The sequence below is a fragment of the Acinonyx jubatus genome, chromosome A1 (genome assembly GCF_027475565.1).
Source record: "Acinonyx jubatus isolate Ajub_Pintada_27869175 chromosome A1, VMU_Ajub_asm_v1.0, whole genome shotgun sequence".
NCBI lineage: Eukaryota > Metazoa > Chordata > Mammalia > Carnivora > Felidae > Acinonyx > Acinonyx jubatus.
Window position 1 is genome coordinate 79,378,616 of NC_069380.1, and position 23,808 is coordinate 79,402,423.

General features: G+C 51.2%; 1 protein-coding gene across 12 annotated transcripts in view; it reads left to right on the top strand.

Moving 5' to 3' along the window:
* ARHGEF7 (Rho guanine nucleotide exchange factor 7) overlaps positions 1–23,808 on the top strand; it is a 134,948-nt gene that overhangs the window by 101,947 nt on the left and 9,193 nt on the right. For 8 of the 12 annotated variants that reach the window (XM_027065228.2, XM_027065234.2, XM_027065229.2 and 5 more), the window contains 10 exons: positions 4,346–4,484; positions 5,455–5,514; positions 6,149–6,295; positions 7,140–7,226; positions 8,917–8,995; positions 9,187–9,326; positions 12,301–12,525; positions 14,580–14,673; positions 17,921–18,010; positions 20,844–21,020. In XM_027065228.2, coding sequence (XP_026921029.1) covers positions 4,346–4,484; positions 5,455–5,514; positions 6,149–6,295; positions 7,140–7,226; positions 8,917–8,995; positions 9,187–9,326; positions 12,301–12,525; positions 14,580–14,673; positions 17,921–18,010; positions 20,844–21,020 — 1,238 coding nt within the window. The remainder of the gene's footprint in view (positions 1–4,345; positions 4,485–5,454; positions 5,515–6,148; positions 6,296–7,139; positions 7,227–8,916; positions 8,996–9,186; positions 9,327–12,300; positions 12,526–14,579; positions 14,674–17,920; positions 18,011–20,843; positions 21,021–23,808) is intronic. The other 4 variants (XM_027065232.2, XM_053217963.1, XM_053217925.1 and 1 more) reach the window with 1 other exon arrangement.

Sequence of the window (23,808 nt, forward strand, 5' to 3'; positions counted from 1 at the left end):
CCCCCCCCCGTCCCTCACCCTCTTCCCCCCCCGTCCCTCACCCTCTTCCCCCCCCGTCCCTCACCCTCTTCCCCCCCCCTCACCCTCTTCCCCCCCCCCGTCCCTCACCCTCTTCCCCCCCGTCCCTCACCCTCTTCCCCCCCGTCCCTCACCCTCTTCCCCCCCGTCCCTCACCCTCTTCCCCCCCCGTCCCTCACCCTCTTCCCCCCCCGTCCCTCACCCTCTTCCCCCCCGTCCCTCACCCTCTTCCCCCCCCGTCCCTCACCCTCTTCCCCCCCGTCCCTCACCCTCTTCCCGCCCCCCGTCCCTCACCCTCTTCCCCCCCCCGTCCCTCACCCTCTTCCCCCCCCCGTCCCTCACCCTCTTCCCCCCCCGTCCCTCACCCTCTTCCCCCCCCGTCCCTCACCCTCTTCCCCCCCCGTCCCTCACCCTCTTCCCCCCCGTCCCTCACCCTCTTCCCCCCCCGTCCCTCACCCTCTTCCCCCCCCGTCCCTCACCCTCTTCCCCCCCCGTCCCTCACCCTCTTCCCCCCCGTCCCTCACCCTCTTCCCCCCCGTCCCTCACCCTCTCCCCCCCCCCGTCCCTCACCCTCTTCCCCCCCGTCCCTCACCCTCTTCCCCCCCGTCCCTCACCCTCTTCCCCCCGTCCCTCACCCTCTTCCCCCCCCGTCCCTCACCCTCTTCCCCCCCCGTCCCTCACCCTCTCCCGCCCCCCGTCCCTCACCCTCTCCCCCCCGTCCCTCACCCTCTTCCCCCCCGTCCCTCACCCTCTTCCCCCCCGTCCCTCACCCTCTCCACCCCCCGTCCCTCACCCTCTCCACCCCCCGTCCCTCACCCTTCCTCCCCCCGTCCCTCACCCTCTCCACCCCCCGTCCCTCACCCTTCCTCCCCCCGTCCCTCACCCTTCCCCCACCCCATGCAGTCTCTAGGTCTCTTAAAAAAAGTAAAGGAGTCGAAATGTACTCCTAGTACTATAAAGTTTTGATTTTATGGGACTGTGCTTGATCAGTTGTCCAACACTTAGAGAAATGCTGGTAACACCTGCATTTCTCCCCTGTAAAGCTGTCATTTCACCCTCCTGTGTAGGGACGGGTAGGGTAATTGGAGGAGATGGCCATTGCTGAGGAATGAGAAGTGAGGAGAGTGGCACAGGCTCCATGTGTGTGAGACACAAAGCAGTTACAGCCAGAGGGGCCAGACCCTGGGCTCCCAGGCCCTACTTCGGGTCAGCCCCCACCTGTTGGCAAGGACGATGGAGACCTCCACACCCACTGGGTGCCTTCCCGTCTGGGTGTGTGTGCTAATGACGCCGTGTGGCAGGCCAAGGTGCCGTTGCTGGGGATTCGGATGCCCCAGCCGTAGTCCCCTTTCCTCTGTCATTCCCAGGCCTTTCTGCAGTTGTCCCTCCATTTAAGCTGAGCACAGGGGAGTGGCTGGGAGGATCCTCCTGGGGGCACTCCTTGGCTACCTGCCCCTCCTAGAGGAGAGAAGTCCGTGTGGAAGAAGGGAGGCGGCACAGGTGCTCCCGGGTGCTGCTCATGGCTAACAGAGCCCCACGGTCCCTGGCGTGGACCCTGGGCCACCACCGTGCCAGGTTTCTGTCCTTGAAGTCCCAGGATTCTCCTGACAGAACCATCCTCTGAAGACCTGGGGTTCTGAACACAGATATGTTGACTCATGTCTTGTGCGCACGCACACACACCGACACACCACCAGAGAAGGCTCAACAACTTCTTTGGTTTTAAGTTGTATCACCATGAAGGGCTGAGCTACAGGGATGAAAATCATTTTCTTGTCCTTGTAAGAGTATTGTTTTTATAATTAGGATTAGGTGAAACCTCCCTTTTTTATAATTTGCTTTGACTTTGATAATACCTTCAAAATACGTATATATGTTTCTTTAAAAGGTTGATTTAAAAACCTGTAAATGTATGTATGTATGCATGTATGCATGTATATGTCTGTGTGTGTATATGGATGGATGTAGATGGATGGGTGTATGTATGGGTGTGTGTGTGTGTATGTGTGTATGGATGTATGTGTATGGGTGTATGTGTGGATATGGATGTATGGGTGTGTGTGTGTGTATGGATGTATATGTATGTGGATGTGTGTATGTATGTATACGTATGTATGTGTGTATATGGTTGTGTGTATGTGTATATGCATGTGTGTATGGATGTATTTGTATATATGTGTGTAAGGATGTATGGGTGTATGCACATATGTGTGTGTGTATGGATATGTATGGATGTGTGTGTATATGTGTGGGTATATGTGTATGGGTGTGTGTATATATGTGTGTGTATGGATGTATGCGTATGTGTGGATGTATGTGTGTGTGTATGGATGTATATGTGTGTATGGGTGTATGGATGGATGTATATGGATGTGTGTGTGTATGTACGTATATGTATGCATGTATATGGTGTGTGGAAGTATATGTGTGTTTATTTGTGTATGGATGTATATTTGTGTGTATATGCATGTGTGTATGCATGTATGTGTATGTCTGTGTGTGTATGTATGTGTGTATGCATGTGTATGTGTGTGTGTGTATGGATGTATATGAGTGTGTGTGGATGTATGTGTGTATGCATGTATATGTGTGTGTGTATGGATGTATATGGGGGTGTGTGTGTATCGGTGGTTGAATAGGTGGGTAGGCAGGCAGCTGGCAGGTACTGCTAACCACACCGTTGCTGTGTTCACATAGCCCAGTCGTGCGCTCTCACTGCAGTGCAGCATCCTGTGCTTAACCAGGCCTCCTAATTTTTGTTAACCCAATTTTAGGGAGCAGTAGCTTTCTAAAGAAGCCTTGCATGTGTAGGAAACGTAAGACTAGCTTCATAGTGATTGATTGGTTTTCAACCTGAAGTTTGAAACCATTTATTTCTGAGTTGGTTCGGTTAAGTGAATCGCTTTCCCTGGTAGGTGTGGTCGCAGAGTTGACGTGAGGTCACTTGTGGTTGGGTAAGAGGCAGGCTGTGCCAACACCGATTCTTGTCTTGATGTTTCCAACGTGAGCTGTGTTTAGTTGAACTGTAGGAAACTACTCTTGCTTGTTACTTTTGAACTAGCAGTTTCAGGTGCTTTAGCCTAAGTACTGTACATGTTTTCACCAGGAGCACTGAGTGTGGCTGATGTTCCCAAGAAGCTTGGGTGGTGGGCAGGTGTAGCTGAGTTGGGAAGGAAGGGACGGAGGAGGTGAGGCAGTGGCTGGGTCCCTGAGGTCAGATCAGGCAGCCTGCACTGAGGACTGATGTGCTCTGATATTCTTAGGGATTCTCACATTTTTTGGCTTCATGTATAATGTCCTTCACAGTGTGACGTGGGGGCTCAGCGGTCACCCTGCTCTTCACAGGGGTGACCTGAGCTGCTGCCTGTTCCTCTCCCAGCCTGTCTGCCCCTCACTCCCCCCGTCTCGAGTGGTGTACAGGGGCAACAGTGAGGAACACAGGTGGGGCTTCTAGCCTGGACCCCGAACGTCGCGTGCACTAGGGACGCAGGTGCCAGACCTTCAGTCCCCGGCATGAGTCCTGATGCGGGTGACCAAGCGTGATGCTCACAGCTGCACGCCGGACCTTCATGGGTCATTCCGGATGCCGTGGCTGTTGAACTGGAACATTTGGGGCCAACCTGGAGTGCATGAGCATGGAGGCCTCACGAGGGCCTTGCTGGTCACCAGGTTAGATGAGCAGCGTGGTGAAAGTGGCAGGAGTGGGGAGATAGGCAGGCACGGCTTTCAGCTTTTGGATTTCCAGATATGCGTTCAGTCTCCTTATCTACAAGTGTGGTCGTGCTCTACCATGAGGCTAAGCGAGGTGGTGATGTGACTGTGCTTTTGACATTTTAAAGCCTAAGTGGAAGAGTCCGTTACTTGATGGTGCTGCCTCGTGCCTGCTGCTTGCACAGAATGCTTCGGGGCTGTTGGGCGGCCTCCTGTGCAGCCAGGGCATCTGCGCCCCGGTTCACTTCATTGTGGCCGTAAAGCATCTTTTACTTTGTGTCACCAGCTCGAGGGACCCAGAGGATGGCCATCTTCTAGCTCAGCTGTGGACTAGGCTTGCTCAGGTGGCCTCCGTGAATGGAAGGTGTGAGTTTGCTTAGCGGACCACCCGTGCCGGGTTATGCCCAGCTGGATTTGCCCGTAGCCAGAGTGATGGCATGAGCCTTCTGGGGGTGTTCGCGTTTGGTGTCTCAATGTAGCCGGCGCCAGTGTGGCTCTAAGCACAAAGAGCTCTAAGCACCCGTTAGCTGCCCAACCCGGTGCTGCCGGCAGGGTGGGCCTTTCCCCTGTCTGTGTGCGGGCTCTAACCACTACTCCGTCCACACTCTCCGCTCAGCGAGCAGCTGGGAGAGTTCATGGAGACCAGAGGCGCCAGCAGCCCGGGGATCCTGGTGCTGACCACCGGCCTCAGCAGACCGTTCATGCGCCTGGACAAGTACCCCACGTTGCTCAAGGAGCTGGAGAGACACATGGAGGTACTGCTTGTTGTGTGCTGCCGCTCGGGGGCCCTCCGCCCCCGTCAGGGAAGCTCGCCGTCTGTGTCAGAGGCGGGAACCGACAGAAGTGTTTTTGCAAAGGTTTTTAACTTGAAGGATTTTCAAAACGATTTTGTTAAATGGTGTTTTCTCCTTCCCCTCCCTCTACAAAATTACATGTCTTCCTTGATCTCTGTCACCCACGGCTGCTGTTAGAAAAGTCTCCAAAAGCTACGAAACGTTAAGCTCAGATTTAAGTAGTGTTGAGGTGTCCGGTTAGGAACACTTGGTTACAAATGGTAAGCATAGCGTTTATACAGTAATAAGAGTGAAAGAATCAATCCGTTCGTGATGGGTATTTATCTTAGTTTTGAAAAGCAGACCGCAGGCCTGGCAGAAACTTGGGTTTAAGTTGCTGTGTATGGGTGCAGGTTGGCGAACTTTCTCTATGAAGGGTGGGCCTGCTGGCCCCCTTCCTTGCCAACCCCCTCTGCTGTTGTGGTTTAGAGCCTCAGCAAGGCCAGTGCTGGGAGGAGGTGCTGAGTCCTGCCATGGGTTTTTGTCTTTTTTTTTTTTTTTTTTTTTTTTAACGTTTATTTATTTAGAGACCGAGACAGCATGACAGAGAGCGAGAGGGAGAAGAGAATCTCAAGTAGGCCCCACACCGTCAGCACAGATCCCAACATGGGCTCAATCCCACGAACCATGAGATCATGACTTGAGCTGAAATCAAGAGTCAGAGGCTTAACTGACTCGGCCACCCAGCTGCCCCTGGGCTTTTGTCTTCTAGACCACGGTTTCCCCAAAGTCTACTGGGCCCACAAGAGTACGAATAACACTTCAGTGCTGAGAAGAATAAGACCTATTGTGGGTTGAAAGGGTTGGGAAAGTTTCAAGCTAGTCTCTAGAGTGCCTTTTGAAGAAAACAATTTGCCTCATGAAAGCTAATAGTGTTTTCTTTTATTCAAAGGATTATCATCCAGATAGACAAGATATTCAGAAATCCATGACTGCCTTCAAAAACCTCTCAGTAAGTGACTGGGCATATTATGATTTTTTTCCCTCAGCGTTATTATGACCGATGAATGTAGAAAAATTTATTCCCTAAAAAAGTTAGGTGATGAAAGAAAATGAGAGCGAGAATTTGGGTGTATTCAAATACAAAATAATCACGGTAGTTTATTTACCGTGGTGGTAAATTTGCATGCTTTACTGGGCTGTCGACACCAGAAAATGATCGTTTAACCTTTAAAAAGTCATGACACGATAGTTCCTTATGAAGGTCTTGCTCTGTGGGCTGTGTCTTCGGTGAGGACCAGGTGGTCCCGCTCCTTCACCCTGCTGCCATGCTGCCGGTGTTTCTGGAACATGCCTAACTTACCTCACGTGCAGCATGCACTCCTGGCCCCTGCTCAGTCCTTGTGCCAGCAGAGACCAGTAAAGCCAGAAAGTCTCTTCTTGTCCAATCTGCATTTTTTCTTCTAGAAGTAGCGAGATCTGCTGTATTGTTCTAAAGCCGTGTCTCTCGTTCCAGAGCTCTTACTTCTGTGCCTGTGAATTGAACGCTTTCTCATTCAGCAGATGATGTGTCTCAAAGTCGCGTGGCTGGTAGTTGAGGTTCTGGGGGCTCCCGTACCTCCTGACCGTGGTGGTGTGTGTCCCAGGCGCAGTGTCAGGAGGTGCGGAAAAGGAAGGAGCTGGAGTTGCAGATCCTGACAGAAGCCATCCGGAGCTGGGAGGGAGATGACATCACGACCCTGGGCAACGTCGTTTACATGTCCCAGGTCATGGTCCAGTGCGCCGGGAGTGAGGTATGCAGGGCAGGAGCCCCACGGCCACGTGCTCTGCTGTGCAGAGTGGCTGGGGACACGAGTGGAGGGTCTCGAGCCTGTGCTCTGAGCCCCACAAGTGTGTGGGGCGTCTTCGGGAACAGAGTGTGAGAAGTCCCCCTAGACAGGCTCAGAGTGCAGGACCGGTTTCCAGCACAGTTGGCATGTGGCTGGAGTCTGAGGAGTCTGCCTGAGGACCCTGCGTCCTGACCCCTGGGCTTCTGTGGGCAGCGTGGAAATGGCAGCTTGGGAAAGGGCCGTCTGCGTTCCTCGTTTTGGTCTCCTTTACGTTCCTGGAAACTTGCGTCCTTTATTGTGGTCTCTCTGGGGCATCCCCCCCCCCCCCCCATTGAAGCAAATGGTTTTTAATATAGATGCTTTTAAATCTTTCATGTAAACTAGGTAAGGTTTACAGCATGGACAAAAACAATATTGAATTGATTGGGCTTTAAGGGAAGTGCCAGGAATCATTCAGTTGATTTTAACATTTTATCCTACCCTCCCCTCGAGCTTGAAAGGCCCACCTGTTCTTCCCCACAGCACCCAAACTCGACAAGTTCTGTTCTCTCAACCATAAAAAGAAAATTTTAGATGAAAAAGAGTTAATGGCAAAGCTGAACTCCTTAACCCAGTTGTTTTTAAAAGATGCTACGTGGGCTGCCAGTGAGTCTGAGACTTTATCATAATTCTGTTTGCATTTAATTTAGCTGATAAAATTTGTTGGAAGGACGTTCAGTATGTTTCATAACGCTTAATATAAATACTTGTTCTCACATCTGTGTGTTTTGAAACAAATTACTTGGATTTGTTTGTTCTTTTACGTTAGGAAAAGAATGAGAGATACCTTCTGCTCTTCCCAAATAGTTTGCTGATGTTATCTGCCAGTCCTAGGATGAGTGGTTTTATCTATCAGGTAAAGTACATTTTCGGTTTACACGTTACTATTTGCTGTGGATCTCAGAATCCATTCCAGGCTTATTTTGGATTTTGGGTGTGGTGCTGTGTGTATAGATAGTGTCACCTAGTCGAGTATGTCACACTTAGCCTGTTTCCGCATGACTGCAGATGTCCCCGCATTGGTCCTGAGCAAACACGGGTGGCGGGGGGGACACCAGTGACCTCTGTAGGGCTGCCTCCTAAGGGCACCGACTGCTTGAGGTGACCTGCCCGAGTCCTGTCTTAGTTGCCCCTTCTTTCCTGGCCACTGTGGTGCCCGGTGGGTGCAGTGGCGGGCGGGCGCAGAGCCAGGGACCCTGGCTGAGGCCAGGTGATGTACCTAGTGGTGAGTGATCACGGAACCTTTCTCTAGTCGGTCGTTTTGCTGACACTGAGAAGATGTGCGAGCTGATGTGAGAAGAAAATGCAAAAGGAGAGGTCTGGTGTCTCTGCAGAAACGTAACCTGTGGTGTCAAGTAGCTTCTTTTTCTCTTAATAGCTGCTTCTGTCCTCACTGCCTATTTTCTGTGACTTAGAGCAGCGTGCTCTCTCCCATGGCTTGTTTCCGGGCCTGGCCAGTCCTCAGTCCTGCATCAGCAGGAGTCCCCACGTGGCATGTTGTTCTGGGTCGTCCCAGACACGTGCACGAGTGGATCCTGAGTTCCAGGTGTCTGTGGCGTGTGTGTGCCTCCACAGAGAGCTTGGTCCCCAAAGAGGAGGAGGAGTCACACACTTTCTCCAGAAGGAGCACTTTAAAATTGATAAAGCTGATGTGTCTAGTAAACCCAGAAAACCCGTGCCTCCGAGTTCATGAGTGTGCTGTTGGGCGGGTACCTACCCCGGTTCCCCTGAATCGGCAGCCCTGCCCCCCATTGTCAGGTGGCCCCACTAAACACAAAGCTGAGTCCTTTCTGCCAGCGCACTCTGGCTTTGTGGTTTGTACCCCGAGAGGCTGGGACCAGCTCTGCTGTGACCTGAGGGAGCAGAGGTGGCCGTTCGGGGCAGGCTCGAGGCCCGTGCCACATTCGCCCTCGGTGTTGGTGTCAACGTGCCAGTGAGAGCCTCATGCCACCAATGGGACCCTGCTTTCCTCTTCTGTGCATGGTGGCCTGGGAAGGGCGTCTGAGTGCTGTGACCGTTGTCTGTGCAGCCCGACTCGAATGCCTTCTATCCGCCAGCCCCGCCCGTGCTGGTCCCCATCTTTGTGCCTTCCATGTGGTGCTCAGCACAACTCCCCACCTCCCCTCTGGCGGACAGCCAAGTGTGGCCCCAGGACAGTTGTTCTCGTCCCAGCTTCCCGTGTTGCCTTCAAACGTGAACTTCCTCTGAGCCTCTTTGTGAGGCGAATCAGTGCCTCCTTTAGTTTTTGATCCTGATAGGTCACGTTCTTGGGACCTGGTGTTCACGTTCAGAGAAATGTGTCAGATGGAATTTGCTTTCGTCCTGGACCTTACTGCAGACTCCATTTTCCTTATATTACAGTGTTATGGTTTCTTACTTGACAGAAAAGTCTGTACTATGCATGCTTATGGCAATAGTCAGCTGTTTCGCTTTACAGGGTGCTGCTTCTGCCATTCCTAAAATTATTAATACTTGTTTTGATAATGGTACGTTCTTTACTAGAAAAGCACTAATTGTTTTTTTTTGTGGGGGGGGGTCTTTTTTAGGGAAAGCTACCAACGACAGGAATGACAATCACAAAGCTTGAGGACAGTGAAAATCATAGAAATGCATTTGAAATATCAGGTGATAGGCACAGACTCTCTGGCCGCTGTCTGTCACGGTGATGAGTGGCAGCTCATGATGTGTGTGCACGTTGTGGCTGGACCGTCTGGAGGGCTGTGTTGGAGCGCTGCTGCCCTCTCCGTGGGTGTGTGTGCGCACGCGTGTGCTTTCTGCCCATCTTCCCGCCTCAGTGTGTCTCTCCTCCCTTCCAGGGAGCATGATTGAGCGGATCCTGGTGTCCTGCAACAACCAGCAGGATCTGCACGAGTGGGTGGACCATCTCCAGAAGCAGACAAAGGTCACCTCTGTCGGCAACCCCACCATCAAGCCCCATTCTGTGCCGTCTCACACCGTAAGGATCCCTGTACCTCTCCACGCTGTGGGGTCGGCCTCTGGGGGTAGGGGGTGGGGCAGCAAGTGAGCAGGTGTTTTGAAGCATAATCCGTGTGTGGCTCAACAATATAAATTCATACCTGTGTTTCTCTGGGGATCCTGGCGAGTCCCTGTCACACAGCTTGTCGCCTCACACCGATGGTGCCTAGATTGTGCCTCCTTGTACGTGGTTTGATGGCAGTTGGCTTGGAAGCTGTTTCTGCTCAGAGGGGGCCTAGGAGACTAACTTTCAGGGGGTTTTCACCTAAAACCTCAAGAGCCACCATCCATATGTGTTTTTGTTTTTTCCTGAGAATCTTAACTGTATTCTGTTGTATCAAAAAACAGAAGTATTTATGGTGATCCAAAGGGCTGGGTTGGGGCACCTGGGTGGCTCAGTCGGTTAAGTGTCCGACTTCGGCTCACGTCACGATCTCATGGTCCGTGAGTTGAGCCCCATGAGCCTGCTTCAGATTCTGTGTCTCCCTCTCTCTCTCTGCTCCTCCCCCGTTCATGCTCTGTTTCTCTCTGTCTCAAACATAAATAAACATTAAAAAAAACCCAAACAAACAAAGGGCTGGGGGCACCTGGGTGGCTCAGTCAGTTGGGCATCCACTCTTGATTTCAGCTCAGGTCATGATCCTGGGATCGTGGGATCAGACCCTCCACACTGAGTGTGGAGCCTTCTGGAGATTCTCCCCTTCTGCCCCCTCCCCCTCTTGCTGTCTCTCTAAAATAAAAATATAACTAAAGGTCCAGATTCATGTTGAAGGCTTTAAAATGTGGCTTTTGCCTCACTGTTTTAAGAAATCCATTTATCCTCGTAGAGGAGCTAACCAGCTCTTTGACTTTTTAAAAACTTAAACGTTTTGAAGTACCTCAGCACACAGTATCCATGTTTAAAACTTGTCGTTACTGGTGTTTTATGCTTAAGATACTGATGTGGAATCATTTTCATGTTCTCCTCTTAAACAAAAGTACACACCCCTTTTCACAAATGACCTGTGAGTGCACGGCATTTCCAGGTGGTGCTTTTTTCTCATGTACGCTTTAGGTTGTTGTGATCTTTATTTGCACTTTCCACCATGTGGCTCACTTCTGCATCCACATCCCTACCGTTGCAGTGTTTGCTCAAGAAGAGTGACTGTAGCATAGCATTTTTTTAAATGCTTATTTACTTATTTTGAGAGAACAGGTGCACAAGCCGGGGGGGGGGGGGGGAGGTGGGCAGAGAGAGAAGGAGAGAGAGAATCCCAAGCGGGCTCCGAGCTGTCAGCATGGAGCCCCATTCAGGACCCAAACTCACAAAACTGTGAGATCGTGAGCTGAGCCGAAACCAAGAATCAGGTGCTTAACCGACTGAGGCACCCAGGCGCCCCTGTAGCATAGCTTTCTGATGAGTTTTATTGTACTAGATTTCTGTCAACAGCTTACAGGTGGAAACTGCTGGTTGGCTTTAGCTAAGGTCGCATTTTGAGTGGCTCTGCCGTTTGTAACTTCTCCATACTTGGGAAAAAAAAATGCTAACAATGCTTAGCTTCCCTGGAACTAAAATGATTCCAGAGCTACTCTGTGTGCAGGTGTGTGTGTGCCTGAGAAGTGGCAGTGCTGCTTCACGTTGTCAGCAACACTCTGAGAGCAAACAGTACGAGTCCACGTCAGGGAAGACTTCGTGCTCCAGCTGAACCCCGCCAGTGCGCGCCACGCACAGGCTTTGCAAGTGTTAGGCGTTCTTCTGAGGGAGTTTCCTCTTGGCGGTGTTGGGTGTCCTCCCCCATACTCAGCAGGGTCCTCCTTGAAGAAGAATCTCATTGTAGCAAAGACCATGACCTCTTCTGACTTCCTTAAGGAGAAACCAATCCAAATATTACTGTGGTGCTGTTGCTAGAAGGGCTGTTGGACCTCGTTTTCTCCGCTTGTGAGTTGTGTGGTGGCCATGTGGCCTGTGACAACACAGGACGCGCCCACGCACCCATGAACCAGTGTGGGCACGTGGTTCCCGCAGGAAGTGTGTTGCGCTGGTCCCAGAGCGCCATGGCATCAGCCAGTGCCAGGCTTCTCATTCGGTGTGTTTCAAGGAGGGATTTCTTCTGAGTGATGACCTCACTCTGTGATTTCCAGCTCACAGAACACTTCGTTCTGTATTAAGCATGGCTTTATTGTTTGGGGTGATTTGAGGTCATGGACTGGTTTTGAGTATTATTGAACATTTTTGTGTTTAATTATCAGTATGATGGAATATTTACAGGTTTTCCAGGAAAATAAACCCTATTATTCTTCCGAAAAATTAGATTTCATATAATTTTATTTTGATTAGAGCTGATTTTTCTGAGAAAACAGCTTGTAACTTGTTTTACACTAGGGATTGGCAAAATTATTCTGTAAAGAGACAGTAAAATATTTTCAGCTTTATAGGCAATATGGTTTTTGTTGCAGTTGTACTTTTGGTCTTACAGCCATCAACAGAAATGGGCCTGGCTGTGTCCAGGAAAACTTTTTTTTTGTCAATGAAAACAGACATTTGGCCCTAGTTTTTTGCTTACCCATAATCAGCAGGCAGTAAGTGTGTGACTGGGGAGAATTACTCTCCCCTTCACCACATTTCCCAGGATAAGAAATGCCTGTTCTTGTACAAAATTGTGATCTATGCTACATGGAACACCTTTATGCGGTGTTCGTCCATGACAAATAAAGGTGGTGGTGGGGTGCCAGGATCTGGGCCCCCGCATCCTGCCACCTGCCTGCTCCCCCATGCTGACCTGATGCAGAATAGATAGCTGTCATAGAAGTTGACTGCTTGGGGTTGGAGAGTAAAGAAATGATGACGGCTTGGGGGTTTTTCAGTGGGAGTGTTTGAGAAGTGGGCAGAACCTCATGGGTCTGGTTGAGAGGCCCCTGATGGCAGCTGTCGTGTTCTGCTCCCTCTGTCTCCCACCCCCCCCCACCCCCCCCAGCTCCCCTCTCATCCGATCGCGCCATCCGGCAAGCACGCAGACAGCAAGCCGGCACCCCTGACGCCTGCCTACCACACGCTGCCCCACCCCTCCCATCACGGCACTCCGCACACCACCATCAACTGGGGGCCTCTGGAGCCTCCGAAGACCCCCAAGCCGTGGAGCCTCAGCTGCCTGCGACCTGCCCCGCCCCTGCGGCCTTCCGCTGCTCTCTGCTACAAGGAGGTGAGGTCTTGAGCGCAGACGAACAAGAATTTGACATTGACATCTCTGCGTGTTAGGCCAGCTGTTCTGTGCTTCATTCTGGTGCATTCAGAAATCCGGGGAATCCCGCGTTTCTGTCTGATTCTGTGACATGAGAAAAGTATTGATCACTGGGGAACTGCAGCCTTACCTTGCTGTGCCCTTCATGAATGGCCCTGGCTTCCTGCCTCCTGGACCCATGGGGCCAGAGGGCTCCCTGGGGCTGGCCTCCCGCTCAGCCTGCAGTTACTGTGCACGTCTTGTCATGCTGAGTCTTGCTTACCTCTGTGCTGCTCTGCTAGGCCGTAGGACCCTTTTCCAGGCCTGAGTGAGAGCCACCTGGGGACCCTGCATTTGTCACCAAAAGCTGTTGCAGACAGAGTGCATGCACAAATAAAAGTGGCAGAGTGTGGTTTGTCCTCTGCTCCCGTGTTGGCGGGCTGTTCCCTGTGCTTTAACACCAGGCTGCTTCCGCTGAACCTGCTTTCAGGAAAGGAAGCATCTTGAGAAAAAGAAATACTTGAACTTGAGGAATCTGATGATTGCGGTGCTGGGTGTGGTTGTGAGTGTAAGCATGGGGAGCCTGAGTGTGGGAGTGAGGTGGCGTGTCCCGGTACACCTCTCCACGTCCAGTTGAGGTCCCTTTCGCCCAGGGACCCTAGACCCTCCATCCTTGCTAGTAGCCCTAAGTGTTTTACGACCCACAGAAATACTATGTAAATTATAACCTGTCCTTTGCAGGTTTTTGTTAATTTTGTTGTTGAGGACCTGCGTCTTGCCAGTGGTCATAGGCCCAGGTGCGAGGTGTCCTTGCCGTGGGCGGTTACGTGACTGATGTTGGTGTCTGTTGCTCGTTTAGTCTTCGCGGATTGCTTGGGCAGTGCTGGTGGCGACCCCATTGCTAGGGAGGAACCAGTGGACTGAGTGTGTCCAGCCAGGGGGCAGAAGGGGTGAGGGAAGAGGGGGCAGTGAGCCTGGGCTTCACAATTTGCTGTATTGCTGCACTAGCTTTGCCGGACCTGACGTTAGGATCTGCAATTGTCACCTCGTGTCACTGAGTGCTTCCAGACGCTCGGCGGAAGTCCTCTCGCAGAGCGTGCACATGGGGCTGCTGTGTCCATGGTCGGGACACAACCCGCGCTTGTGTGTGCTCCTGGGGCCCCCTCTCTGTTCACCATGAAGTACGGAAGCCATAGGACACATGCAGGGAGGGTGGTATGTCTTTGGGAGCGCGTTTTCCTGCTTTTTTAAGCGGCTGTACGGTTTAGCAGAAGAGATTTTGAAGCGCTCCCTTTGAAAACCAAGCTGTGTTCCTTCTGTGCTTCCAGTCTGGTTCCTCCCATAGTCCGTGTCGCATCGGTGTCATGTTGTAAGAATCATGAACGGTTTCTGTAACTTAACACACACTCGGCAGTGAAGCCCCGCCTGTCCCCTTGGACTCTGACCTGCTGTCTCTGTCCTGCTGCAGGCCGTTGTGTTGTGACCGAGCCGTGCGCTGGCGTGTGGACCCGTCAGGGGCACAGCCCGCATTCTGTTGCCTGCCTGCATCTGCGCTCAAGGCCGATGGACTGAACTTGTTTCCTTTCCTTCTGTCCTGAGGCTTCAAGTATTGTCCTGAGGGACTTGATCTTACCTTTCTTCTAAAACTAGCCTTGGTTTTCCTGGTTTCTTTCTCCTCGGCTGCAACAGGTGGGTCTGCTCTGGAATCTGTACGCGTGGATCTCTGCACGCGTCAGCCGGCCGTCTCCTCTCCAGACGCTGCCCGCGAGCCCGTGACACCTCCTTGGTGTGTTGTCACCGTGCTGTGACTGGTCCGAGTAACAGGAGGGTTTTCCTCAGAGCCCGCACCCTCTCGATTTTCCATTAACGCCCGGCAGCTGGCCAGGACACCACAGTGGGAGTACAGTAGGAAGCTCTTTGGCACGAGCGGCTGAAGTGACTTAGTATTTCATGCTGTCACCCTTGCTGATGCTCCAGGAAAAACTAGTGTCTTTGGAATTTGTCAGAATGATTTTTTTTCCTTTTTCTTTTCCTAGGATCTTAGTAAGAGTCCCAAGACCATGAAAAAGTTGCTACCTAAGCGCAAGCCTGAGCGGAAGCCTTCAGATGAAGAGTTCGCCCTGAGGAAAAGTGAGTACGTGCGGCGTGTGTCGGTGAGGATGCAGGTCTGTCTTGGGCACAGCGTTGGTTGGGTAGAGAGATGGCTGATGGCTTTTCAAAGACTTGAGACAGACGCGGGGGTCTGAGCCTTACTGTCACGTCTAGAGGAAATTGAGGAGCGATAGCGGAGCCCTGCACCAGCAGGAGATCTAGCTGGCGCCCGCGGTGCAGTGCACGCGTGATTCTCCACTCGATGGGGCTGCTCGCGGTCTCTTGGCCTCCATGCCGATCCCTTGTTCTGGGGAAGCTGGGCTGGGGTGCAGGGTCGACCTAGGACCACCTGGTCTTCCTACTCCCTTTGCCCTGTGGTTTGCACCTGTTGGAGGTACGCGGCTACGGCTCTTGATCCTCCCCTGCGCTTGCACAAGCCTCAGGGCCCCGGTGGACGCTCGTGAGGCCCAGAGCCGGATGCGGGGCTCAAACTCGCAAACTGAGATCGTGCCCTGAGCTGTTGTCAGTTAGCCGACTGAGCCCCCAGGTGCCTGGGTTCAGATGTTTTTGAAGAGGGAGGCTGCAGCTGTGCTTTCTCCCCTGGGGGAGGGACTGTGGGGGATACTCTCCTCTGGAGACCTTTTAGGTTGTCACAACTGGGTGTGGAACTGCCGCCGTTACAGGGGTGACGGCCAGGGATGCCGCAGGCCGGCCGTGTGGCACGGCGGTGCCGAGGCCCCGGCCAGGGGTGAGATCATGGGATCTCCCCATGAGAGGGGGTGCAGAGATGAAGATGGGGTCTGGGTGCTGGGAGGGTGGAGCCCGCACCAGGAGCTTGGAGGGACTGGAGGTAAAAGGAGAGCTGGGCCTCCACAGCAGCGGAGGAGGCGAGGCGTCTGCCGTCTGCCTGCTCGGTGAGCAGCTGCTTTCGTGTCATGTTCCGTGCGCTGAAGTTACCGGGCTCCTTGTTACATTCCGAATCCTGAGAGTTTTTCTTGTCCGTGGGAGGGCCGATGCCACCTCGAAAATGTGTGCTCTCCTGCTCATTTATCTCCTGTGACATTTGTGAGGAAGGGAGGCTCGGTGACAGCCGCTCACGCTACGTCCTGGGGGAGCCTGCGCCCGTTCTGGCATCCGTGCTTTCTCTGGGTGCCGGGTGACATCTAGCAGGAGTGATCTGATCCACTGTGCAGACAGGTAACCATGCTCGGAGGCCACTCTGCTCTGGGTGGAGAGGGGTGACCTGCCCATGAGGTTAAGCTGGTCCCCAGGGGGTGAAACCTTCTCTTCTCCTGAGGGAGGAGCTCGTCATGAAAGGATCGGTTCCAGTCGGTGACGTTTAAGTTTGTTTCTCAGCACTGAAACTCTCGGTGCTGAGGTTTGTTTTTGTTCTTCTTAGTGTGGTTGATGTGCAAGGCCGTCTTAGTTTCAACAGTGGTGATTTGTACAAGTCTGTACGTTCTGCTGTGCTGTCCACAAGTGCAGCTGCCGTCGGTCACCGTAAACGCTGCCATTGCGCCGTGGGCTGTGCGTTTCGTCCCCACGACTTAGTCACTCTGTAACCAGAAGCCTGGACCTCCCACTCCCCTTCACCCACTTTGCCCACCGCCGGCCCATCAGCTCTCTGCATTTACACGTCTGACTTTGCTTTCTGTGTACTTGTTTGCTTTTATCTTGGATTCCGAGTGCCATCTTCTGGTATTTTGTCTTCCTCAGTCTCCTTTCACTTAGCACAGTACCCTCCAGGTCCATTCACCTTGTCACAAATGTCACGCTCTCATCCTTTTTATGGATGCATACATAATATTCCTGTGTGTGTGTGCGCGTGTGTGTATGTACGTACCACATCTTCCTTATCCATTCTGTTGGTGGACACTTGGGTTGGTTTCATATCTTGGCCATTGTAAATAATGCTGCAGTAAACATATGGATGCATTAGATATTTTCAAATTAGTGGTTTTGTTTTCTTGGGGTAAATCCCCAGTAGTGGAATTAGTGGTTCATATGGTATCTTGAGAAAGAAAAACAAAGCTGGAGGTATCATAATTCCAGATTTCAAGGTATATTACACAGCTGTAGTGATCAAAACAGTATGGTACTGGCACAAAAACAGACACCTAAATCAGTGGAACAGAATAGATTCCCACAATAAACCCACACGTCTATGGTCTATGACAGAGGAGGCAGTATGCAGTCGGGAAAATGACTCTCTCCCCAACAAGTGGTGTTGGGAAAACTGCTTGGCTACACGCAGAAGTATGAAACTGGGCCACTTACACCCCACACAAAAATGAACTCAGAATGGGTTAAAGAACCTAAACGTGAGACCTGAAACTGTAAAACTTCTAGAAGGTATTGAACTTCTGTTTTTTGGTAGAGTACATTTGGCTTGCTTTGCATGTATGTTACTATCATAAAATGGTGAGGCTTTCTACAGCTTATAAATACTTAAGTCTTCCATTCTTCTGCATTTTTGCCAGAGTAGGTGAGCCTTTTAAAGTGTATGTCCACATGTAATATCTTAGCATATACAAAAAAATATTGGAAACTTAGTAGTTCAGGAAAGGGAAATAGTTCAACTATAGGGTCATGTGAAGTAGGAAGTATCCGGGACTGATAGCAGTAGACGCTGTTAGTCCGGAAGGATCTATCCTCCTCCATGCCTTTGGTCTGAGTATAGGTGAAGCCAGTGTCTGGAGTAATCCTTAGGGGAAGGAAGAGGTCTGGAGTGACTCCTTCAAGGTCTAGGTTGTGCCTTATAAGTGTTATAGATGAAATCTCGATCACAAACTCGGAGATTGGAGGAAATGCGCTTTCCAAAGCTTTCCAGGGTTGTACTTATCTATGTACCCGTCAGCTGTGGGTGGTGGGAAGCTTTCCTTCCAGATCTTTCCTTCCCGCTGTCCCTGTCAGCACTGGGGACGGTCTGACTTTTTTTGTCAGGCTTATGTGAAAACCTGATGCTTTGTTTTAACGTTTTACTTCTTAGAATAAAGTTCTTTTCTCATGGTGTTCTTGTGTGAGTTGCTTGTTCCTTGGCCTGTTTTCAACTCCGGGGTGGGAGGGATATGGTTTTTCTTAGGGATTAGTAAGGCAGCTTTTATAGATTTAGGATATTAACCTTTTGCTAGATATGTTGCAGGTAAAAAAATACTTGAAAGAAAACAAACCTTTTGAATATAAACTTCATAAATTTTGGAAAACCATTATCTGACAAGAAAATGTGTTTTTAGACTGTATCACATACTTGTCGTTAGCTCAGTTGTGACATGCTGTGTCTTGACAGGCACAGCTGCTTTGGAAGAAGACGCGCAGATCCTGAAAGTCATCGAAGCTTATTGCACAAGCGCCAAAACGCGGCAAACGCTCAATTCGAGTAAGTTTCATGGTAGCCGGCTGCCGGGGCAGGACTGGCCGGGGTTGGTCGCCATCGGCTCGCTGGCGTGTGGGGGCGGCCCTCGGAGTGACACTCTGCTGGTTCACCCTGTAGAGCCTGCGGGGATCCCTGTCCCTGGGTCTCTGCACAGGGTCAGAGCTGTCAGGGGGAGACCAGGTTTCTGCAGAACACCCTGCCAGGGAAACTTTAAGTATTAGGTGCTGCCAGAATATATAGAGCTTTCTGCTGCTTCAAGCAGATGGGCTTAGAAGACCAAAGATTGGTTCAGTTACTTTAAGCTGTTTCAACTGTTCTATTGGTGTGATAGTGGGACTTAAGATTCATAGAATTGTCAAAAATATAAACCAAGAGTGAGGCTTTTTTAGCTCCCCCCCGCCCCGTTTTTTTAAATGCTGCATTAAAAAATTTTCTGGAAGTAGACCTCAACTAATTCATTGGTAGGTTTTAGCACCAACCACTGCATTTTCCTGTATCTTTATGCACAGGGTTGTAGTAAGGAAATCTTCATCTGCTCAGACAGGAAATGGGTGGGCTCTGTCGTCTCTTCCTTGCCGGCATTTGGTGGTGGAGTGCGGCAGGGGGTCCAGATGGGACGGTGCGCGTGGTCTGACTTGCCCTGTCTCCGGAGCAGGGCCGCGGCACCGCAGGGTGTCTGTCCTGCACTGTCATTTCTAGGTGGGATTTTGGGTTTCATTTTTGTTTTGTTGGAGACTGGATTCGTGTCTTCTGGCATAGAAACTGGTTTCTGTTGGATCTTGTGTTTTGGATTCCGTTTCCACACTCACTTGGGACACATTGCTACCTCGGCTTCGTTCCCACCACCTCGCTGTGGCTGCTATTAGACTAATTGTGAAAAAAGGACAGGTGGGAAAAGGAATTTTTACCTCCTTTAGCTTTTTTTTTTTTTTTTTAAGATGGTGACAGCTAAGAAGGTAGGGCTGGTAGGATTAAACCCCAGGGGGTGTCTGCAGATCACCTAGAAATTTCTCTGTGGCCCGATGGCCACATGGAGACTCTTGTCCATATTTGCCCTGGTGAGAACACCTCTTCATAGTGACTGGTCAGCAGGATGGGGGCGAAATGCAAAGGCCTGAAGATGGGGTGGAAGTCAAGTCAAGTGATCGTTTGTAAATCTAGTTTGTTGTCTTTTGATACATTGGTTTTCTGTATTTGATAAGAGACTGTTTTAAGTAAATAGGATATATAAGATGTGGACATAGTGTTTTGGGTTTTGAATTTGAGATTTTAAAAAACTCTCTCAACTTGAATTCCTTGAAATAAAATTTTAACCTGGTAGTCTCAGGTGAACAGACCGGGTAACAGGAGGGTGTGTGTGTGTGTGTGTGTGTGTGTGTGTGTGTGTGTGTGTGTGTGTTCGTTCGTTTGTGAGAGCCTCATTTGTCCATCCAGGAGACTGTGCCCCACGATGTGCCTGTGGTCCCTGCTTTGGCTGCCTTGAAGGGATGGCCCATAGGTCATGCAGATTATTTGTCCTCTGTATTACATGTTTCCATTTCTCCTGTGCAAGGAAAGCGTTGCACGATACGTTGGTTTTTGTTTTCAGCTGATAGTATGGGCTAATCACTCTGGGGCCTCGTGTGCACACTCCTATATGGCCGTAACCCTAATACTCTTGTGACCAGGTAAGGTAGGGGGAAATTGATCCTTTATGCTGGAAAGGCAGTGCGGGGTTACAATGGAGGCGGTTCTTCTCGTGTTAACTGCTTAGCCAAAACAGGCAAATTCAGCTCCTACCAGTGTCCATTTGGATGCCAACAAGACATTATAAACCAGACGTCTTTGGAATCGATTTCTGTCTCGAGGAAGTAGTGACCCTCGTAGACTCCAGGGATTTAGTTGAAGGAATGCAGAGTAGCCGCCCCTGCGTGTTAAGGTTTGGGAATGGACTCGGCTTTGACCAGGAGCAGGAGTAGGACGGAGGCCATGGTTGCCATGGTGTGCCATCGTCTGTCACGTGGTGTCCCTGCAGCCTGCATGCCCCTGCACAGCTCCCTGGCCAGGGCCCTCGCTCCCAGGTGTGGCTCCTCTCTGGCTGATTGCTGTTCTCCCATCTGGTGCCCTTTGTCTTCTGTTGCCCTCCTGTTAACACAGTGGCTCTCAGTTCATCGTGTCTCTTGTCCCGCCAGTAAAGGGTCTGCATTGGGGTTGAGAACGTTTGAGCAGGCGTCCCCCTTCCCCTGTCCCCTGGCTGAGCTCTGCGGGGCGCTGCAATCGTGGGTGGTGCAGCGACAAGGAAGGGCCCCCAGGGACGTGGACCCTATTTAACCCCTACTCCACTCTGAAACTTTTACGGTGGTGGTGGTGGTTTGATAAGGTAAGTGTAGACCCCATCCTAAAGATGAACTGAAGAAGTCGAAAATCCTTGGAAACTCTTTTGCTTCAACATATCCACCTAAAGAATAGGAAACAATTCCTAATTTAACACCTAAATGGTTTCTTTTACAAATGTCATAAATGAGACTATTTGCTAATGGAATAGTTTACTTGTGAAATGTCTGTAGAATGATCTGTGGACATGAGCTTATGTGAGGGCTCGTAGCAAGATCTGTAAAAAGAGACAGTTTGCAAACAATACTGTGAGATTTATTTAAGTCTACTTTTATTCTAAGGGTTGTGCTATTAAAACCCACCGTAAATAAGGAGAAATGAACATTGTTGCCATTTTTTAACAATATTTTCTCTTTTCCTTCTCTTCCCATCACCTTTTGCTTTTGTTTTCATGTTTTTGGTTGTGGCTCTTCCTGTCCGTCCCCTCCCACCTCTGCCTGTCACTCCGTCCCTCCCGTCGTAGCATGGCAAGGCACTGACCTGATGCATAATCACGTCTTGGCTGACGACGACCAATCAAGTCTAGACTCCTTGGGTCGTCGCAGTAGCCTTTCCCGTTTGGAGCCCTCAGACCTCTCGGAAGACTCTGACTATGACAGTATATGGACAGCCCATAGTTACAGAATGGGTTCTACATCTCGTAAGAGCTGTTGCTCATATATCTCTCACCAGAACTAATGCACTTCTGAGCTTTTCTTAACAAATGCTTGTTGTATCGCAGCCTGCTTTTCTTAGATGTTTTCTTGCTGTTCCTTGTCTTTTATGTGATATTTTAACAACTTTTGAGAGCGTTTCTGATACTTCCCATTGTATTTTGCGGAGGCCCAATTGCCAATTTGACCCTCCGTTCGAGTCGCTGCTGTTGAAGGAGATGGTGTGCTCACGCGGCCCGTGCCCGGGGCTTTTCTCCGTGGGTAGTGGCGGTTTTGCAGCTCCAAGGGGTCTGGGTTTTTATTCTCAGTGTAGCACCTGTCTCATTTCTTTTTGGATACAGCTGTATGAACACTTTTATATTTTATACTGAAACCATACAGGTTTGTGATCAACAAACAACACAGAGGCGGCTCTGGCCTTGTATGGGGATCCACATCTTCTATGTATGATGGACCCACTGACCAAGTAGTTGAGGAGACAGGAGAAGGAAGCGCTCAGTAAGAGGGCTGAGTGCAGTTCGGACACCGCTCTCTGAAGAGTCCTCAGGGCACTTGGCGGCCACGGGGAGCCGTGTGTCGGTGTGGCCGGCAAGGGCTCTGTGCTCGTCCGTGCACCACAGATGGCTGTCCCACGTCCCCGTTTGCCCGTGGGGTGGGGGTTGTCCAAGGGCCAGGTACTGTCAGAGCTCAGACCCTCCCCCGCGTCACGACGCCACGCTCCCCTTGTTTGGAGTCCCTCCCCGCTGAAGATTAAATGCAAACTCTGACGCGCGCAGCCTCTGAAGGTGTACGTGAGACTCCGTTCAGAGAGGCGTTGGCTGTACCCCGAAAGGTGAGTGCTTGGCTTCGGTCCCAGCCTGGCTGCGCCCCAACCTCCACATTACGTTGCCTGCGATGGACGCGTGGTTTTCAGCGAGTAGCTGCAGTGAAACTCCGTTTACGGCATCCCATCCTGTGTGATCCTCCTCCTTTGCGTGTCTTGGGGCCACCTGAGTCCGCCAAAGACCTAAGCTGCCACGTAACTCACTTAGAAGAAAATCTCCGATTTGGAGGGGACTCCCCCGCTTCCCTGGGATTTGTTGTGAGGAGGTTTCACTGGCCTCCCTCAGATGAATCTCGGCTTCAGAAAACTGAATGTGATGTGTCGCGTTCAGTGGTGGCACCGGAACCACGTTTGGTCATTGCCAGAGTGGAGAAGCACCCTCCCCCACGCATGCTGTGCTTGGTGTGGACAGGGAGCCTCGTGGTCGCGTGTGAAGTGCTCAGTCAGACCGACTTCAGGAAGCCAGATGCCGTGAGGAGCCGGGAATGGCCGGTTTTCCTCTCCTCAGGGTGGCCGGGCCGTCTCCCCTGTCCCCTACCTCACCACACCACGTATACAGTGCCCGCCCTTGCTTGCACTGTGCCGCTGCTGGCGGGGCGCCGGGTCCTGTCGCTCACGCGCCCAGAGGGGCTGGTGGCCCCCTGCAGCGGCGCGGTGCTTAGAGAGTCAGCCGGCTCGGGGACCGCGTGCGGTGAGGTCGTGAGGAAGACGGAGAATTCCAAGCATGTCTGTTCCCAGATAGCTGTTGGGCTGCTCATGCCATCTGGAGATTTCCTAGTTTTGTATCAATTAATATAAAGCAGTTGAGCAATCTTAAAATTAGAGCCCAGTATTAGCCCACGGGAGAGATGGGGTTTCTGCATGGTCAGCCAGATAGCAGATGGAATTTTGGAAGAAATGGAACTACGAAGCTCATGAGTGAACTTAGAAGCAGTGGTTTTATTTTGTGTACGTACAGCAGTCCCCTCTTCTGATCATCACGTTAGAGTGTCCTTTTATTGCTTTGAGGCTGTGTCATTGTGCGTTGGCTGAGACGCCTTTGCCAGGCCTTAGTGACCGCGGGACTTGTGGGCTGCGCACAGCACAGCGGTGAGACGCCGTTAGTCGTTGCACTTGGACTTTTCTGCATTGCCAAGTATCATCGGGGTCATCTTCCTGAGCCATTTCCTTTCCTGTACGCCAGGGTTTCACCCTTCCTCATCCGTCCTCTGGTACTAGTAAAGCCACGTGGGCAGGGATTCTGCTGACGTTGAGGTCACTGCAGAACAACACCCTGGCTCTTTGTTGTTCGGGCTTGTTGTGAGTGTCTGGCACCATTAGCTCTCGTGACCTGGTTGGAAGTGTCCGTGCCACAGGCTGGAGGTGGCCCCTGGGTGGCAGTGGCGACGTGGCCCCCCGGGGGCCGGGACTCTCCCTCCCCCTGCGGAGCTTCAGTCGTGCGGAGAGGGAGTCTCGTTTGTGTGGCTCTGTCCTGGCTGCGTGCGCAGTCGGTGCTCTAGCGTGAGGGTGAAGACCCTGAACCCACAGGTAGGTGAGCGCTGCCTCGGGCCTTGTGCGGGGGCCTCCGTGGTGTTGCCATTGAACTTACGCTTGCCACAGTATATAAGCTATATTAATTATGTGTTTTGCGTGAGGTTGCCAAAACACAGTAATGTGTAAATAGTCGTATGAGACCTTGAAAAAAAAAATCTATATATTGTGCTTTTTCTCTGTGAATGGGAAAGCCATTTCTGGTGGACGACTGCCATTTGAAGACTCAGTTGGATGTAAACCTGATGTTGCATTGTATTGTACAGTATGCATATTATTGTTTGTGGTTGCATATGGCAATGAAGTGTTTGTTTTATATATATGAAAAAAGACGTCTGTTATGTACAGTTGAAATAAATTTTGCATTTGCTAGCCTGTGGCTTTTAATATTTGTTATCTGGGGGAGGGCGGGGGAGTAGCCT